Source organism: Primulina eburnea, chromosome 8 (genome assembly GCF_022965805.1).
Source record: "Primulina eburnea isolate SZY01 chromosome 8, ASM2296580v1, whole genome shotgun sequence".
In the NCBI taxonomy this organism is placed as follows: Eukaryota; Viridiplantae; Streptophyta; class Magnoliopsida; order Lamiales; family Gesneriaceae; genus Primulina; species Primulina eburnea.
In genome coordinates, this window is record NC_133108.1 from 6,019,278 (window position 1) to 6,040,206 (window position 20,929).

The 20,929-nt window shown below is 40.5% G+C and overlaps 1 protein-coding gene across 1 annotated transcript in view; it reads right to left on the bottom strand.

Annotated features, from left to right (window-relative positions):
• Positions 1–2,675: 2,675 nt before the first annotated feature.
• LOC140838717 (oxoglutarate-dependent flavonoid 7-O-demethylase 1-like) overlaps positions 2,676–20,929 on the bottom strand; it is a 33,405-nt gene continuing 15,151 nt past the window's right edge. The window contains exons 2-4 of the mRNA XM_073205230.1: positions 3,510–3,757; positions 3,101–3,425; positions 2,676–3,010 (exon numbers count right to left, since the gene is read on the bottom strand). Of these exons, the coding sequence (XP_073061331.1) occupies positions 2,768–3,010; positions 3,101–3,425; positions 3,510–3,757 (816 nt within the window). The 3' untranslated portion in view covers positions 2,676–2,767. The remainder of the gene's footprint in view (positions 3,011–3,100; positions 3,426–3,509; positions 3,758–20,929) is intronic.

A 20,929-nucleotide genomic window follows, 5' to 3' on the forward strand; every position in this document is an offset into this window, starting at 1 on the left:
GATTTTTAAACCATAAGAGACTACGGTAGTATAATCACCCATCTTTCAGAATGCGATGTCTTCGTCGCTGTCTATCCCTCGATTCAGTGTCCAGAATCTAGAGATGACTCCTACATGTTCATGATATGGATCTCGTGATGTCCCACTTTTTCATGCAGCTTCAAGAAGTGGATCTAATCCACGTAACACTTTTCCCTGTAAAACCTTTATTTTCCGGTGGTGACCATCTTCATACAATTCTTTCATGCCCCATGCCCTAGTTTGTGCATGTGTAAGTGTACAACAGGCCTCTATTGCAACCACTTCATGTCTGTACTAGCTTTAAGAAAATTGTTAACCCAAATTGCTATAAAAATCATTGTAGCTCATTATAAACATATTTAAACTTTGATTTTTAACTCATGTGGAATAAAGATATTACAATCATCCTTCATTCAAAACTCAACATCCTCGTCGTGGGCAAGTACCTAGATCCATCAGTGTCGGGAATCTAGAGATGCATCTTACAAGTTCAAGAGGTGCCTTTTGTGATAACACTTTATCCCGTAGGTTCAAGAGGTGACTCTCAACCACGTAGCAGTTTGTCCTTATTACAAATCATTTTAAACTAGAATGATTAACTCAAGTTGCCATTAAGTACGGCGTAGCTCATTATAAATCAGTTTAAACTTGAATTTTTAACAAATGTAGGACAAGGATATTACATGTGCGACACACTGTCGTCGACCACTGCATAATTGGTGTTGGGACTGCCCTCGATTAAGATTCTACGCCAATATTTGATGCTTAAATAGTCGAGAATCCAGAAAATTGTTCGAAAAATAAGGTTGAGTTCAACCTACTCCGAAGACATTAATCACATGATAGATACAATGGCTATAATTGGTAATAATTGTTATATGGGTCTAGAGATTAAGAATGGACTCCACAATAGTGATAGTTGAATGTGGAGTGAGGATATTACTCCCATTGTAGCATACCGTTGTTCCATAAATTGTCATATCTGGAGATGCCTCATTGGATTGATGAATAATTCCTTTTAACTTTAGAGGTTCAACATTTTAGTCCTCGTATTAATTTCACCATAAATGTTTAATCTATAGATATGCTTATCTAATGGGCAATGTGAAATAGAGCTTGATTAGTTTGAATTCGGATTGAAGGTTATTACCAAATTCACAATCCGCCAAAATGGTGCCCGACCCATCCCATCCTCATAAGTGTAAGGTTGTAAATAAAAATTAGGGATTGATATCAGTAGATCATGATGAAAAAATGAATTTCAGTCCTTATTTATGGTATGACGTCGAGATTGTGAAATATGATCTTACTTTACGATTCGAGCTTATGATATTCTATTTTAAATTTTCGAAATAAGACACACACACACACACACACATATATATATATATATATGTGTGTGTGTGTGTGTGTGTGTGTTTTTTTTTTTTTTTTTTTTTTTGGGTTTCTCGAACAACCTTTATTTACTGGGTATTTCACAAAATACTTACATCTTGCACTTTTATTCCAAATAAGAATGAGGAACAAGTGGAACAAGAACAAGAATACTTTTGGGAATGATGAAGATGTCATATTTGATCAAGAATTACTCTAGTTATTTATTTTATCACCTTGTTTTTACGTTGCGCTTCCGCTTTACGTTTGATTTTTATCGCATTGTAAAGACGGTTATTGATTTATGCTACATACTGGTTTTGGCAAAACGAGACATGTCATTTTACAATTGTATAATTGTTAAATAACGCCGATATTGATATGCCTCATCTCGGGACGTGGCATTTTGGACATTTCAACTTTCGAATCTTCATTCTCGAACCATAATGTTCGAACAATATTTCGAATAACTCGTGAATATGTTCCAACTTCATTAGAGCTACCCTCAAGCCAAAAAAAAATTTCTAGATTCTAATCGAGCTTTAATTCTAATATTTGAGACTTAAATTTTTACTAATATTTAGTTTGATTCAGTTCGTTTACATAACTATCTAATTAGACACAAAATTAGATTGGCTCTCCCCACTAAGTTTTGACATATTCAACCTCACGTCAGCATGACTAGTGAAATAAAACTAAAAATAAAAAAAGTAAAGTAAAAAAATAAAATTATGGCACCATAACTGAATTTAAATCGTGGTAAGTGAGTGATGAAAAAATTATTTTCTCACTATTTAATTTTTGTACGTGAATGAGTCAAATGGCGTTAGTTTACGTTATAATATTTTTTTTGGCTTAACCGACATTCAACAATCCATTTTCACAAGGTTGTGACTTGTGCCACATTTGCTCTTAACCAATGGCCCAAACCCATTTCGCGCATCCATTTAAGAAATTCATTAATTAATTAACCTTGTAAAATGTATAGGTAATTTTCTCTAAATATCACTAAAACGGTGGATTCTGCCATGAGTTGCATGATTTGGTGCAATGATTTTTTCAAATGAAAATAATTTGAGATTTCTTATTTATTTAACTTTTAAAATGCCTAAATTTCTTTTGTTTTTTTTAAGGATAAAAAATGCCTAAATTTCATTCTGGTCTAGACATAAAAGAAAATACGAGATGGCCTTCAACTTCAAATCTAAGCGTACTCCGTATTGACAAAGCAGTCGAGTGGTTTGGATTATTACAAAGTCAATTTATTATCTTGGCAGACTTTTTTCTTTATTAAACGTATTACATGTTTGAGCTACATAAGACGTATAACATGATGTCTGGGCTGGCTGCAGACATCTATATGTCGAGTACTTTAAATTCTGATGCTGTCCAAGTATGATTTGCCGACCAGTTCTCTAGCAAACAGTCCCTTCAAATAATCAGAAACGCTGATTCTCTTGAATTTTGCGGGAGTTTCCGCGGTGACGAGGCTAGGAGCTGGACCTAAATCACCTTCCATTTCTGGGCTTAGAAATGTGACCACGGACAGCCTCTCTTGCTCCGTGTTCACAACTGCTCGATGCGGCACGCTCCGGTATGTTCCATTCGTCACAATCTGTCAAGAAATATATATACCTTGCTTCAGAAAGAATTAAATTTATTTGTTTGTATGCATCTCGGTTGGAAAACATTATGTGATGTATACCTCCAACATATCTCCAATGTTGACCACAAACGCATCAGGAAGTGGAACAACAGGGATCCAAATCCCATCTTTATTGACCTGTAGGCCTTCAACTTCGTTGACTTGGACAAGAATTGAGAGGCCAATGGCGTCCGAGTGAGGGCAGAGTCCCATGACGAGCTCCGGTTGTGGACATGGAGGATAGAAGTTCATCCTCATAGCCTGCGTGCCCCGTTCAAATAGAATTTTCATGTCTTCTTCTTTGATTTTCAAAACTCTTGCCATCAGGGAAAGAATCTTCATGGCTAGGATCTTCAATTCCGCTGAATATGCATCTATGGCTTCCCTGAATACATTTTTCGAAAAAGGGCAGATTTAGTTTAATTTTTTCACAATAGGGATCCATCGAGTAGACCATGAAAACGGTGACCTGAACGTGTGTGGAAGCTTTGGGATTAAGTGATTCTTCCTCAAATATGTTGGTAAGGTGACGATAGAGAACATGTCCGCCCAGTCAAGCTTTTGGTCCTCTGATACCACGAAGGCTTGTCCATATCCTTCTACGTCTCCTTCTTCTTGATAAAACCTTTTCTTCTCTTCGATCGGCAGACTGAAAAATTTTTGGACTTCCATTTTCATGTTTTCCACCACTCCAGAGCTGACTCCATGATTAATCAACTGCTTCCAAATTTAAAGAAACATGTCCATTAACATTTTTACTTTTTCCATAGATTTAATCGCCTTCGTCCCTAGCTTAAGTTGATAAAGTTAATCCGGTTCCACCCAAAAAGGGGAGAAAAACAACCTTAACAAGCACCTAAAACATGATCTGTTTTTTTTTTAATGTTACAAACAACAATACACAAATAGAAATCTTATTAAAAAAAGAAAATAGTCATTTTGATGAAAAAATTATCTGAAAAACATTATTAGAAAAACCTTTTAAAAAATCAGAAAATATAACTTACATATGGGCTTCTGTTTTGATTTTTTTCTAAATTTTTTAAAAATATTACAAATATTTAAACTATATTATTCAAATAGTGGGATTGGTTTCTGTTTTCTTAAAATTGTGTAATGAATAGGTCTCACGCGAACTGGTCTCATATATTTATATTAATGAGACAATCTACTAGGTCATACAAATAATGAAAAAGAATTTTTTGACATAAAAGTAATATTTTTCATTCAAATCAGTGTACTATTTCTCTATTCTGAGAACCGAATTTTTTCCACCATATAATTTAAACATTTGTAAGAAAATGTTAGGATTTTATTACTATATTTTGGGTACATGTATGTGGATGAGATATATGGGAATACTTTGGTAATACAATATTAAGTCATATAAGTATGTAAATCATGCATATTTTAGAATTGGGGAATTATATTGTAAGATTGGAAGGTAATATATTAGACTTAGGAGACTTAGGCATAGATATTGCATATTTTCGAAATTATGCAAGGAAATCTCCAAAGTTTGGTAAAAACCATGCATGGCTAAAGGAATCAAAGCATAGATGTGGTAATTTTCGAAAATCTCATAGATTTGGTGCATAAATATTGTGGTGCCTAAGGATATAATCACATGCAAGAATAAGCTACAAGAAAATTGGAAGTAAATCCCCTCACTTGGCCACCATATTTTCGAGATTTGGCAAGGAAATTAGAGTCAAATATTGTGAGATTTATGTCAATCTTGAGCATGATTTTAGTGCCAAAATTAGATCCATCTCTCTCACTATAAATACCACACCATCTCTACTCATTCTCCACCCCAAATTTTCGAAACCCTTGCTGAATAATTTTGAGTACCAGCAGCCTCCCCATAGCCAAAACTCTGCCCAAATATCGTCACAAATTTAGGCTAGAAATCGAAGCCGAAGCACCGTCCAAGTGAGAACGAGAAGCGATCCAAATTCCGAAGCCAAGCATCCACGTTTTTAGCATCAATAATTACTATAAGTGGGCTGTTTTAAATGCTTAAACTTTCGGTTTTATGTGTATGAAAATTCTGGTTTTTTGCATGTTCTGTTTTTAAAGATTCGATCGAGCTCTGTCTCTCGTCTATACGTTTTTACGAAATTTTGGTACGTTTATGTTTGACACTGTGAGGATTCCCTGAAAATGGGTGGAATTCCAACATATGGCCCTTAATGGTGGGATATAATCGTTTTATGGCCTCGCCCCCTTAGAGGATCAAAACTTAGGGACTGATGTCAGTAAACCGTTAAAAGATGAAAAATCGCAGTGTTATTACGTTATGAATTTTACGTTACGATTATGAAAAGCATGTTTTATTGTTATGTTGTGTTCAATATCCCCATTTACTGAGTATTCCCAAAATACTCACCCTCCTTACAACTTGTCCCAGATAAGTCCGAAGAACAGGTCGAGGATGAAGAGTCCGAACAATTTCGGGGTTGGTGATTCGCAAGAATAGTAGTAGATTTTATTTCGTATATTCTGATTTAAATGAATTGTAAGACGCTTCCGCATTGATCACTTTTCGTTGAATTTCGTTATCGTAAAGACATTTTTTACGTTTAAATTATGATATATAAACTGGTTCGGTTTATACTGTGCTACGAAAGACTTGTTGTTTCGATTGTGTGATTGTTAAATAATGACGGTGTCAATCCCGAGTTTCGGGGCGTGACATCTATGACATACTAACAAAAACAAATGATATTTTTGCATTGGAAAAATACTTTGAACATAAAAAGTGATGTATTTCGAGAGTCGAACTGTGGGGACCCGGACGCTAATCATGTTCTTAATCATCATTGGGACTAAATCAATTATAATAAACAGGGTCTAAATTTTTTTTTAAATTGCGGAACGTAGTGAAATCAAACTAATATACATATCAGTATAAAAGTATAAATCTGACAAAATATACAATCATACATATTCAGGTTCAACAACTACTATCAAGTGTTTAAACCCTAGCTCTAGTCCAAGTCCGGTATCACCACTCTAATCTCAGTCTGTCTTCACCTCTGTGACCCTGTACCTGTCCCACCTGTTGTCATGCACACATACAAACAAGACAACAGCCGGATAACTCCGGTGAGATATAAATATCCCAGTATAAACAATGTATTAAATGCAATCATATAAAACATATATAAAAGCATAAACAAACATCAAAACATGTATCTAATCTGACTACCTGAATCAATGACTCGTGATCTACTCTTATCTTATATCAAATCTAGGGATCCCAATCTAAATTTAGACTTTGGTATACTGTATCGAGTGTCTACATTAAACGTCGATCTACATTTAAGCGCGTCGATACACCATAAGTCTAGAGTCTTATCGGTTCTGAAAGAAGACTCGGCTGTTCTGCCCTAGCTAGGCTGTTCTGCCCTAGACTCGGACTCTGACTCTGTTCTAAGTCAATACATTAACAAATCAATCTGATAATCTGCAAATATCAATGCAATAAAATAAAGTATGTGATTTAGGGAAACTCAAGTCAAACCTAACTTGAGTTGTGCAATCCCAACTCAACATTAATTTATACCTTTCTTGTTGTCGCTCTGATAAAATCGAAGTCTCGACTCAAAGTCTGTCAATACTCAATGTCCAGTTGTAGCCTGCGTTGCTAGGAACTCGGTACCGAAGTCGGATTTAAAATCTAACAGACGGATTGATCGTAAAATCGAATTTTAGAAGCAAAAGCACTTTTCCTCCAAAACTTTCGTTTCCTTTCTTCTGAGGAATGATTTGCATGTATGTATATATATATATACACCAACGTACATGCAAATGACGAGTGGCTCGATCTTGGCTCAACACGTCTCGCGCATATGCGCGACTTCTTCGGCGCATATGCGCGAGACCTTCGGGTCTCCGCGTTGAAGCTCTCGTCAACTGGCGCATATGCGCGAATCATTTCCGCGCATATGCGCGATGTCTTCTGGACATCACTTACATAGGCTCGCGCATATGCGCGACATCTTCCGCGCATATGCGCGAGGTCTTCGGCCTTTTTGGCGCATGTGCGCGCATCCGTTCGCGCATGTGCGCCGATGCTACTGTCCTCGCACATCAATTTTCACACGTACTTGTATTGCGTGTCCCGATTAATCCTTTCATAATCATATCAAATTATAATTCAATAATTACAGATTATTAGGATTAAATTTCCGGGCATACATTTCTCCCCCCCTAAGATACGATTTCGTCCTCGAAATCACAGGCATTTCATTCGTATCAACAAGGAGTATATATACAAGACTGTATATAATTTACAATCCTCTAAACAACTCTGGGAATTCTTGTCTCATATCTGATTCAGTCTCCCAGGTTGCTTCTTCAGTGCCATGACGAGTCCATTGCACTTTCACCAACGGAATCATCTTCGTTCTGAGTTGCTTTTCTTTACGATCAATAATCTGGATCGGCTTTTCGACATAACTCAGAGATTCATCAAGCTCGGCCTCGTCTGGTTGTATCGCATGTGAAGCATCAGTAAGGTATTTCCTCAATAACGATACATGAAAGACATCATGTATTCCAGATAATGAAGGCGGTAAGGCAAGTCGATAGGCACGATCTCCTATCTTCTCAAGTATCTCATAAGGCCCAATGTATCGTGGAGACAATTTCCCTTTCTTGCCAAATCTGACAACTCCTCTGAAAGGTGAAATCTTTAAGAATACTCGATCTCCCACTTCAAACACCAATGGTCTACGTCGAACATTGGCATACTTGGCCTGTCTGTCCTGTGCTGCCTTCATTTTCTTCTAAATTAGCTTCACTTTTTCTGTCATATCTCTGATCATATCTGGTCCAATTGCAGGAACTTCAGAGATATCATCCCAATATAGAGGGGATCTACACTTCTTTCCGTACAACGCTTCGAATGGTGCCATCTCAATACTCGTCTGATAGCTGTTGTTGTACGAAAACTCACAAAGAGGCAATGCATCTTGCCAATTAGTGCTGAAATCTAACACTACTGCTCTCAGCATATCCTCCAGTGTCTGGATAGTCCGCTCTGACTGTCCGTCGGTCTGTGGATGATATGCGGTACTCAGATGTAACTTCGTACCGAGAGCCTGCTGCAAACTCTGCCAAAAGTGCGAAGTAAATCGAGGATCACGATCTGATACAATCGACTTCGGCACTCCATGTAATCTGACCACCTCTCTGACATAAATCTCTGCCATCTGGTCAAATCTGTACGTCATCTTGTACGGAATAAAACATGCAGATTTGGTCAATCTGTCAATCACGACCCAAATCGCATCACAACCTTTGGAGGAACGCGGCAATTGCGTCACAAAGTCCATGGAAATATGATACCGGTTCCATTCAGGAATGGACAAGCTCTGTAATAAACCCCCTGGTTTCTTTCTTTCTGCTTTCACCTGCTGGCAATTCAGACATTTGGAAACAAATTCGGCGATGTCAGTCTTCATTTGTTTCCACCAAAACTGTCTTTTCAAATCGTTGTACATCTTTCTACCACCAGGATGAATACTAAATCGACTGTTGTGCGCTTCTGACAATATCTGTCGTTTCAAATCTGAAATATTTGGCACAACTAGACGATTATTCACATACAGGACATTATCACGTACCTGATATTCTGATCGATGTCCTGCTCTGACTATCGATACTGATTTCTGTATATTCTGATCAACCTTCTGAGCTGCCTTAATTTTCATAATCAGCTTTGGTTCTACTTGCACCGTATAAAGTCTCAACGGTCTATAATCTGTTTCAAATTCTAATCCAGACAAGCAGCAGTCTTCTATCATATTTGAAACACCAATCGTTGACAAGGATAAAGAACATACCTTTCGACTTAGTGCATCAGCTGCTGCATTAGACTTCCCTGGATAGTATTTGATTTCACAATCAAAATCTTTAAGCAAATCAAGCCATCTTCGCTGTCTCATATTCAATTCAGATTGTGAAAACAGATATTTCAAACTCTTATGATCAGAATATATCTCAAACTTCTCCCCGTAAAGGTAATGTCGCCATATCTTTAATGCAAAGACAATGGCTGCCAATTCTAAGTCATGAATTGGATAACGGGTTTCAAGTGGTTTAAGCTGTCTTGAGGCATAGGCAATAACATGCCCTCGTTGCATCAGCACACATCCCAACCCTCTGTGAGAAGCGTCGCAATAAACCACAAAATCACCAGTACCGGATGGAATAGTCAACACCGGTGCACTGGTCAACCTCTTCTTCAATTCCAGAAAACTGGTCTCACATTCTTCAGACCAAACAAATGGAGCATTTTTCTGAGTTAGCTGAGTAATTGGTTTAGCTATACTCGAGAAATCTTTAATGAAACGACGGTAATATCCCGCTAAACCCATGAAACTGCGAATTTCAGGCACTGATGTCGGTCTTGGCCAAGAAATCACGGCTTCCACTTTACTGAGATCAACTGATATACCATCTCCGGATACAATATGACCCAGAAATACTACCTGTTTTAGCCAAAACTCACATTTCGACAGTTTAGCATACAATTTCTCGGCTCTTAAAATTCACAACACAGTTCTTAGATGCTCAGCATGCTCACTCATATTCTTTGAATAAATCAATATATCATCGATGAAAATAATCACAAATTCATCGAGATATTTCTGGAATACATGGTTCATCAATCCCATGAATACAGCTGGATCATTCGTCAGACCAAACGGCATGACAATAAATTCATAGTGTCCATACCTGGTTCTAAATGTCGTCTTTGAGATATCAGAATCTCTGACTCTCAGCTGATGATATCCCGATCTTAAATCAATCTTGGAATATATTGAAGAACCCTGCAACTGATCGAATAAATCGTCAATGCGAGGCAAAGGATATTTATTCTTTACCGTTGCTTTGTTCAGTTGCCGATAATCGATGCAGAGTCTCATCGAACCATCTTTCTTTCTTACGAACAGTACTGGAGCACCCCAAGGAGAAACACTCGGTCTGATGTACCCTTTGGCCAGTAAATCTTCCAGTTGGTCCTTCAATTCTTTCAATTCAACTGGTGCCATTCTGTACGGAGCTCTAGAAATCGGTACTGTACCTGGCATCAGTTCAATGCTGAAGTCTATCTCTCTAACTGGAGGTAATCCCGGGATCTCTTCTGGGAAGACATCAGCAAATTCACGTACCACTGGCAGATCTGCCAATGCTGGACTCGACTTCAGTAAATCTACTGAATATACAAGGAATCCTTCTGCTCCTGTTTGTAACAATCGAGTCATAGATAATACGGATACTAAAGGAATTCTCGATCTAGAACCCTTCCCGTAAAATTTCCAATCCTCAGCCATATCTGGTCTGAATCTTACTATCTTGTGGAAACAATCAACTGTTGCTCTGTACTTGGTTAGCATGTCTATACCGATAATACAATCAAAATCGGACAATCCAAGTACGATGCAATCTAATTCAATCTCATGCCCGTCATACTGTAGTATACAATGGTTAACCGAATTTACGGATATCAAACCCATCCCTAATGGAGAAGAAACAAACACTACAGTAGCTAAAGACTCTACAGGCAATGCATGATTCAATGCAAATCGTTCAGAAATAAATGTGTGTGAAGCACCGGTATCAATTAATACGTAAGCAGAGTAACCACATAAAGAACAGTTACCTGCTACAACGTCATCTGGGGCTTCCTGGGCCTGCTCCTCTGTCAAAGCGAAGACTCTGGCCTGCTGTCTCGGAGGCTGCCCAACTGTCCGGCTTCCTCCGGGCCTCTGCTGTGACTGAGCTGGCGCTGGCTGAAATGTGTGAACAGCAGCTGATCGTCTCTCAGTCTGTGCTGCTGATCCTGATGACTTGGCTCCCTGAGTTCTCTGCGAACCTCTCTGTGGACACACTTTAGCAAAGTGTCCCCGGCTGTTTACAGAAGTTGCAACTACCAGTCACTCCCTGGCATTGCTCAGTTGCATGTCTTCCTCCGAAATCTTGCAATAAACTCCAGTGTAACTCTGGCTCAATCTGGAACCACCGGAGCTGGAAGAACTACTGCCAGATTTCTTGAATTGCTTTCCCCTGGCTTTCAAAAATTCTTTCTTTCCTCCACTACTGCTGCCGCTCTCAAACCTGGGAGGTGGCTGTTGTGGTCTCGGTGCTGGAGGCACAAATGAAGCCCCTTTCTGTCTCATCAGACCGGCTTCTGCTCCCTTGGCTCTGTTCAGGACATCAGTAAAATTATCCGGTCGCCCTGTGTTCACCAATGTGAAAATGTCGGAGTTCAGGCCATTGATGAACTGGTCAGCAGTAGCTTCTTCACTGTCAGCCACATGTGGAGCAAATTTCAGCAAGGAGGAGAACTTTGACACGTATTCTTCTATGTTCATCGGTCCTTGCTTTAGATTGGCAAACTCCGCTCCTTTGTCCTTTCGGTACGACACTGGGAAAAATCGTTGATAGAATTCAGTTCTAAATATATTCCAGGTAATCATCGTACCTCTATGCTCCATGGCTTTCTTTATCGTAATCCACCAGTCTTTGGCAACATCATGTAACTGGTGTGCGATCAACTTTATTCTCTTCTCATCTGTATACTCCAAAGAGTCGAACAACAATTCTACATCATCAAGCCAACTTTCACATTCAACAGCGTTCTCTGTTCCCTTCAAAGTCGGCGGATGAAATGACTGAAATCGTTTCAGTAATGTTTCCATTGGAGTCGGAGTGACATCCATTGGAGGATTTGATGTACTTCCCTGTTCTGGAATTTGTCTGGGAGGCATATCTGAGAATCGAATCGATTAGCAACAGATACAACAATTCTGTTTCAATCCTTCTCTGATCATCTTACTGCTGATCTAGATTCAGTACTGATCCAATCTCAATAAAACATATTACTATATCAATCCGATAAACAAGTAACATGTAATAAAGCAGTAAGACATGCTAGCATTCAAAAGCAGGAAAGAAAACCTCAATCTACCCCGCTCACTAGCCTCTTCTATCTCAATCTAAAGGATCTATCGCTCTGATACCACCTGTTGTGGGGACCCGGACGCTAATCATGTTCTTAATCATCATTGGGACTAAATCAATTATAATAAACAGGGTCTAAATTTTTTTTTTTAAATTGCGGAACGTAGTGAAATCAAACTAATATACATATCAGTATAAAAGTATAAATCTGACAAAATATACAATCATACATATTCAGGTTCAACAACTACTATCAAGTGTTTAAACCCTAGCTCTAGTCCAAGTCCGGTATCACCACTCTAATCTCAGTCTGTCTTCACCTCTGTGACCCTGTACCTGTCCCACCTGTTGTCATGCACACATACAAACAAGACAACAGCCGGATAACTCCGGTGAGATATAAATATCCCAGTATAAACAATGTATTAAATGCAATCATATAAAACATATATAAAAGCATAAACAAACATCAAAACATGTATCTAATCTGACTACATTAATCAATGACTCGTGATCTACTCTTATCTTATCTCAAATCTAGGGATCCCAATCTAAATTTAGACTTTGGTATTGTAGTGACCCGTTCCAGAATCACCTACTAATCAAGAACTAAGCATGCAACTAACTTAATTAATAATAATCAGAGATAATAGCGGAAAAGGCCAACAAACGATAGTTATACAACCCAATCGAAATCCAGAACAACTCGAACTAAAATGAAATATACGATACAACCATATCGAAAAGAATAGTACTGAAAACTAAACCAACCAGCCACTCACTGTCCTCCTCCTGCTCTTCCTGAGCTGTCCAACCTGAGGCCTGCCCCGTGGGAATGGGGTGTCCAAGATAAACAAAACCGAGGACGTGAGCAATAAGAACGCCCAGTACAAAAGCATGAGTATACAAGCCTATATGAAATGCACATGCTATGATATGATACCAGGGTAGTCAAGAAACAGGAATAACAAAGGATCTCAAAATGCTCAGTCTAGAGGCGCCAAGTGGATAGTGCCGCGCGGTACTCCTCTGGGTCACTGCATCCACTACAAGAACAGACGTGGACCTAAAATGTCCCGGATCACCGAAGCCCTCCGGACCCGTCGGCCACTGTGTACTCTCGGTGTCCATGCGTCCACAAGACAAGACAGGGCTGAGCGGCCCCACAAGATATAGCTTATCTCGAAAGAGATACAGCTCAACAGTAAAGGCTATCTCGAAGGAGATACGGCTCAACATGAAATGCAACATGCATCATAAAACGTGACATAATAGCATGCATCATATGACATATATCAATGCACCACATAATCATGCAACACATATAAGGATGTATACTCGACCAGGATATCTCGGATAGTACTTTCGTACCTCAAACCAGCAGATCCTAACAATCAGTCCTAGACTCACGCCTGCGTCCGCAGTCAGCCCACTGGTGCCGCTAGCTCCAAACTAGAGCACAGCTCCGCTACAACACTAGTAGCTCCCCGCTAGTGCTCGAACCTCGGAAAAAGACTAGAACCTGTCAGAAACGACTGAAATGCTCTGGAACACTCTGAAATGGCGAGTCACAAATGAAGCCTCGCGCCTCTATTTATAGCCAACGTTCGGACGCTCCGAACCACTTCGTACGATCCGATCCGGTACACTTCGGACGGTCCGAACCCTGATCGGACGATCCGAACCTTGCATGACTTCCACGAGTACAGCCACCTGTCTCGGACGATCCGAACCCCGATCGGACGATCCGAACTCTTCCACGTGTCCAGAACCCTTCCACGTGTCCAGCCACCTGTCTCGGACGGTCCGAACCCACTTCGGATGATCCGAACCCTCTTCGGACGATCCGAACCTGGTTCGGTCCTTCCGATCCCACCGAAAAATATAATTAATCCAATAATTAACTCAAATTAGGTATCGGGATACTACATTCTCCCCCCCTTAAAAAGATTTCGTCCTCGAAATCAGGTTTATAGGATGAACAAAACGGAATAACAACATCGTTATTACATCTCAATTGTTGTTGAATACAACTGATATTTCGATTACAACTGCAAACACAAACATATACAAAGCATAACTCAAAAGAGCTCTGGATGCTCCGAACGCATACGACTCTCTAGCTCCCAAGTGGCTTCTTCAGTGCCTCTGCGCTGCCACTGAACTAAGACAAGAGGAATGATCTTATTCCGCAACACCTTGTCTTTGCGATCGAGAATCCGCACTGGTCGTTCCACGTAAGACAAGTCCGTATTTAGTTGAACTTCAGAGGGATGCAAGATGTGAGACTCATCTGCTACATATCGTCTCAACAAAGATACGTGGAACACATCATGAATCCCAGACAGATACGGAGGTAATGCTAACCTGTAAGCCAAATCTCCCACACATTCCAGAATCTCAAAAGGACCAATAAATCTCGGAGACAACTTACCCTTGAGACCAAATCTCAAAATCCTGCGAAAAGGCGAAACTCGGAGAAACACTTTCTCACCTGGCTGAAAATAAAGAGGTCGCCGCTTGGTGTTCGCATAACTAGCATGTCGATCCTGAGCGATCTTAATCCGTTTCTTGATTACTGCAACCTTATCAATAGCCTGCTGGACTAACTCCGGTCCCTCAACATGTCGTTCCCCAACTTCGTCCCAGAATAATGGAGTACGACAACGTCGCCCATACAACGCCTCAAATGGTGCCATACCAATACTACGATGATAGCTGTTGTTGTACGCGAACTCAATCAAAGGCAAATGATCCTGCCAAGCGGGTCCGAAATCCATAACACAAGCTCGCAACATATCCTCAAGTGTACGGATAGTCCTCTCTGTTTGACCGTCGGTCTCTGGATGATAAGCCGTACTCAAACTTAGTGAAGTACCCAATGCCGACTGAAAACTACCCCAAAATCGTGAGGTAAAACGAGGATCTCTGTCACTGACAATACTGACTGGTACCCCATGCAAACGTACAATCTCTTGAATGTACAATCGAGCCATACGATCGAAAGTGAAATCACGGTTATATGGCAGAAAATGAGCAGATTTGGTGAGTCGATCCACCACTACCCAAATAGCATCACTATTCCTCGAAGACAATGGTAAGTGAGTAATGAAATCCATCGCGATATGCTCCCACTTCCATTCGGGAATAGGTAAGTTCAGCAATAATCCTCCCGGTCGACGGTGCTCTGCCTTAACCTGCTGACAAACAAGACACTTGGAAACAAACTGATAAACGCTGCGCTTCATCCCTTTCCACCAAAATCGTGTCCTCAAATCTTTATACATCTTGTTGCTTCCCGGATGGACACTCAACTTGCTTCGATGAGCCTGAGCCAAGATCTCTTTCCTCAAAGTATCATCCTCTGGTACCACAACCCGATTAGACAAACACAGAAGACCATTAGACTGATAATGGAAATTGCTATCTCCACCAACCAATCGGGCTAATCTCTGAGTCTTGAGATCAGACATCTGTGCATCTCGAATCCGAGCGAACAAAGCTGGCTCAGATAAAATGGTAGCAACACGAATGCTCTCCATACTTTTCCGATGTTTGAAATTAAATCCCAATGAACAACAATCCTGGATAGTACTAATCATAGCACTGGTCTGAAGTGCAGAGATTCTCACCTTGCGACTAAGAGCATCGGCTGTGAGATTCGCAGAACCTGGATGGTATTTGATCTCGCAATCATAATCTTTAAGTAGATCCATCCAACGACGTTGTCTCATGTTCAACTCAGCCTGAGTGAACAGATACTTCAGACTCTTATGATCAGTAAAAATTTCAAACTTAACTCCGTACAAGTAATGACGCCAGATCTTCAGTGCGAACACAATAGCAGCTAATTCTAGATCATGAATAGGGTACTTTTCCTCGTGAGGTTTCAACTGCCTGGATGCGTAAGCAATCACATGATCATTCTGCGTCAACACACACCCTAAACCTTGAAAAGAGGCATCGGTGTAAACACTGAAACCATCAGATCCTGACGGTAACGCCAAAACAGGTGCAGAAGTCAGAAGTCGACGAAGTTCTCTGAAACTATCTTCGCACTCAGATGACCACTCAAATGGAACATCCTTCCGAGTAAGTTGCGTCAAGGGTCTAGCTACCTGAGAGAAATTCACGATGAAGCGACGATAATACCCTGCCAGACCTAGAAAACTACGGATCTCAGCCACCGTCGTAGGACGTGACCAATTCAGCACTGCCTCAATCTTGCTGGGATCCACAGAAATTCCTTCCTTGGAAATCACATGACCAAGGAATACTACACGATCAATCCAGAACTCGCACTTACTCAGCTTAGCATACAATTGCTTCTCGCGAAGAATCTGCAACACAATCCTCAAGTGCTGGATATGCTCTTCCACATTGTGAGAATAAATCAAGATATCGTCGATGAAAACCACAACAAACTGATCTAGAAAATCCCGAAAGACTCGATTCATCAGATCCATGAACACCGCTGGCGCATTCGTCAATCCAAATGGCATAACTAGAAATTCGTAATGCCCATATCGAGTACGAAATGCAGTCTTGGAAATATCATCATCTCTAACTCTCATCTGATGATAACCCGATCGCAAGTCAATCTTGGAGTAAACAGAGGTACCCTGAAGCTGATCGAACAAGTCATCGATACGAGGTAATGGATACTTGTTTTTGATCGTCACACGATTCAGCTGGCGATAATCAATGCACAATCGCATAGATCCATTTTTCTTCTTGACAAACAAGACTGGAGCTCCCCAAGGTGAAACACTTGGGCGAATATAACCTTTATCAAGAAGATCCTACAATTGCTGCTTCAATTCTCTCATCTCTGACGGAGCAAGACGATAGGGGGCACGAGAAATCGGTGCAGTCCCTGGCATTAACTCAATGCCAAATTCCACCTCTCTAACCGGAGGAAAACCAGGAATCTCATCTGGGAAGACATCAGGAAATTCACAAACTACTGGAATATCCTCTATACCAACACTACCTGTGGACGAATCAATCGCATAGATGAGGTAGCCTTCCCCGCCCGACTCTAAAGCACGACAGGCTTTCAGAGCAGATACCACTGGCATCGGAGGTCGCGCTCCCTCACCATAGAAAAACCAACTAGAGCTCTCAGTCGTACGAAACTGAACAAGCTTCTGGTAACAATCCACGGTAGCTCGGTAAGTAGTCAATAGGTCTAAACCTAGAATACAATCAAAATCTTCCATCTCCAAGATCATAAGATTCGCAATCAATTCGTTACCCTCAAAATCTAAGGGACAACCCATCACTAGACGCCTTGCTAACACCGAATGACCCATCGGGGTAGAAACGGAAAGAATGACGTCTAGAGAAACATATGGTAACTTATGACGCTTAACAAATCGTGCAGAAATGAATGAATGTGATGCTCCGGTATCAATAAGAACAAAAGCAGGAATACCGCATAAACGAAAAGTACCTGCTATGACTCTCTCTGTCTCATCTGCAGCCTGATCCTGGTTCAGCGCAAAAACCTGACCTTGGGCACGAGGTCGAAGATTTGAACTACCCACTGCCTGACCCTGCCTCCTCTGCTGAACAGTCGTCTGAGATCCGGAACCAGATCCTGCTCCACCTCGCAACTGAGGACAATTCTTCTTGAGATGACCCATCTCTCCGCACTGAAAACAAGCTCCCGCGGCTGATCGGCATTGCTCCGATGGATGGTTCTTCCCACAATGCACACAAGAAACCTTCTTCTTACCAAAGCGGAAAACACCGCTAGACCGTGATCCAGATCCAGAAGAAGAAGAACCAGATTTCTTGAAAGACTGAGATCGAGGGCTTAAAGTACTCGGAGGTCTAGAGGAAAGAATAGCCCTACCACGCTGGAGACTGATCTCTGCCTGGCGACACCGATTCACTAATCCATCATACGAAGTAGGATTATCACAGACAGTGACTCGATCAAAAATCTCCTGGTTAAGACCCTGGAGGAAATGGTCATACTTGGCCTCAGAACTGCCACTGATATGAGGGGCAAAGGGTAACAACTCGAAGAACTTCTGCTGATATTCATCAACAGACATACTCCTCTGCTTAAGATTCAGGAGCTCAATCGTCTTTGCCTGGCGAAGGGCTGGAGGAAAATACAGCTGCATGAAAGCTGCACGGAAATCGGCCCAAGTCACCCTACCCTGGGACTGAACTATCGGCGCAGAAGTCGATCGCCACCACTTGCGCGCACGGCCCTCGAGAAGAAAACTAAGGGTCTCCATCCTCTGCTCCTCGGTGCACTGGAATGCACAGGAAACAACTCTCCATGCGCTCTAACCAATCCTCAGCATCATCGGGAGTCTCACCGCCGACTAAAGGCTTAGGCCCCATCTGAATGAAACGGTGCAAATCAAAACGCCTAGGACCATCCCGACGATGACGATGTTCACGATGACGCCTACGATCGTCCTGGTCACCCCAACGACCTACACTTCCCTGACTACTCTCATCACCAAAATGGTCAGCCATCGCTACAAGATAGAATAGGGAAAATGGTAAAATGATCCACGAAAATCCCAAAACAGAATCTATATCCCAAAATCATAAGCATGCTCTGATACCATAAATGTAGTGACCCGTTCCAGAATCACCTACTAATCAAGAACTAAGCATGCAACTAACTTAATTAATAATAATCAGAGATAATAGCGGAAAAGGCCAACAAACGATAGTTATACAACCCAATCGAAATCCAGAACAACTCGAACTAAAATGAAATATACGGTACAACCATATCGAAAAGAATAGTACTGAAAACTAAACCAACCAGCCACTCACTGTCCTCCTCCTGCTCTTCCTGAGCTGTCCAACCTGAGGCCTGCCCCGTGGGAATGGGGTGTCCAAGATAAACAAAACCGAGGACGTGAGCAATAAGAACGCCCAGTACAAAAGCATGAGTATACAAGCCTATATGAAATGCACATGCTATGATATGATACCAGGGTAGTCAAGAAACAGGAATAACAAAGGATCTCAAAATGCTCAGTCTAGAGGCGCCAAGTGGATAGTGCCGCGCGGTACTCCTCTGGGTCACTGCATCCACTACAAGAACAGACGTGGACCTAAAATGTCCCGGATCACCGAAGCCCTCCGGACCCGTCGGCCACTGTGTACTCTCGGTGTCCATGCGTCCACAAGACAAGACAGGGCTGAGCGGCCCCACAAGATATAGCTTATCTCGAAAGAGATACAGCTCAACAGTAAAGGCTATCTCGAAGGAGATACGGCTCAACATGAAATGCAACATGCATCATAAAACGTGACATAATAGCATGCATCATATGACATATATCAATGCACCACATAATCATGCAACACATATAAGGATGTATACTCGACCAGGATATCTCGGATAGTACTTTCGTACCTCAAACCAGCAGATCCTAACAATCAGTCCTAGACTCACGCCTGCGTCCGCAGTCAGCCCACTGGTGCCGCTAGCTCCAAACTAGAGCACAGCTCCGCTACAACACTAGTAGCTCCCCGCTAGTGCCCGAACCTCGGAAAAAGACTAGAACCTGTCAGAAACGACTGAAATGCTCTGGAACACTCTGAAATGGCGAGTCACAAATGAAGCCTCGCGCCTCTATTTATAGCCAACGTTCGGACGCTCCGAACCACTTCGTACGATCCGATCCGGTACACTTCGGACGGTCCGAACCCTGATCGGACGATCCGAACCTTGCATGACTTCCACGAGTACAGCCACCTGTCTCGGACGATCCGAACCCCGATCGGACGATCCGAACTCTTCCACGTGTCCAGAACCCTTCCACGTGTCCAGCCACCTGTCTCGGACGGTCCGAACCCACTTCGGATGATCCGAACCCTCTTCGGACGATCCGAACCTGGTTCGGTCCTTCCGATCCCACCGAAAAATATAATTAATTCAATAATTAACTCAAATTAGGTATCGGGATACTACAGGTATACTGTATCGAGTGTCTACATTAAACGTCGATCTACATTTAAGCGCGTCGATACACCATAAGTCTAGGAAATTATATTAACTAATGCGAAAAATATATTAAGAAGATTGGTTTATAAAGGAACCCCAAAAAATTAAATCACTACGTTACAGAGCTTTAATATGATGAATAATTTAGGTTTTTTTGTTGAGAATAATATTTATATGACAAAGTTAGCACATTTGAATCATGATGTATATATATTCTAGATTTTCAATGTTTTTTTAACTGAATTTAATTCGAAAAAATAATTGTGAATCCAAGGAGTGCAGAAACATTTTTTGTAAGAATCAAGGACCGCATAAAAGGTTCTAGTCTAATAAGAACTAAACACACATTTAGTTATGTTGTTGGAAATTTAAAAGCAAGTCTTCCATATATGATAGTTATTTTTAATAAATAAAATAATATTTTGAATTAATAAAATCATAATAAAAATAATAAAATTTAAATTAATAGTAATATTTTTGTATGATAACAATTTTACAATAATAATACTAACTCTTTTAACTAGTTATTATTTATATTTCAGTTAAAAAAATTATTTGATTATTAAAAATAATTTCATTTCATTCACTTTCATTTATCTCATTCTTATTTCATTCCATGTTTGTTATATTCCTACCTAATTACATTATAATGTACCAATAATACCCTAATAGTTAATAAGTAATACACTCCATGTAACATCTACTCGTTCTAAATTGCTGAAAATATTTTTTTAATTTATAAAGCTCTCATTTTGAAAATAACATCTAAAAGTTATCATAATTAATTACCAATAAAATATACGGAGTAAAAGAAATGAGTAAAATCCTACATTCAACAATAAAATATAAACAGCAGATAAAATCGTCGTATCCTCTCCAAAACATGAAATAATAATGTGCGGAAAAATCATAGGTCATCG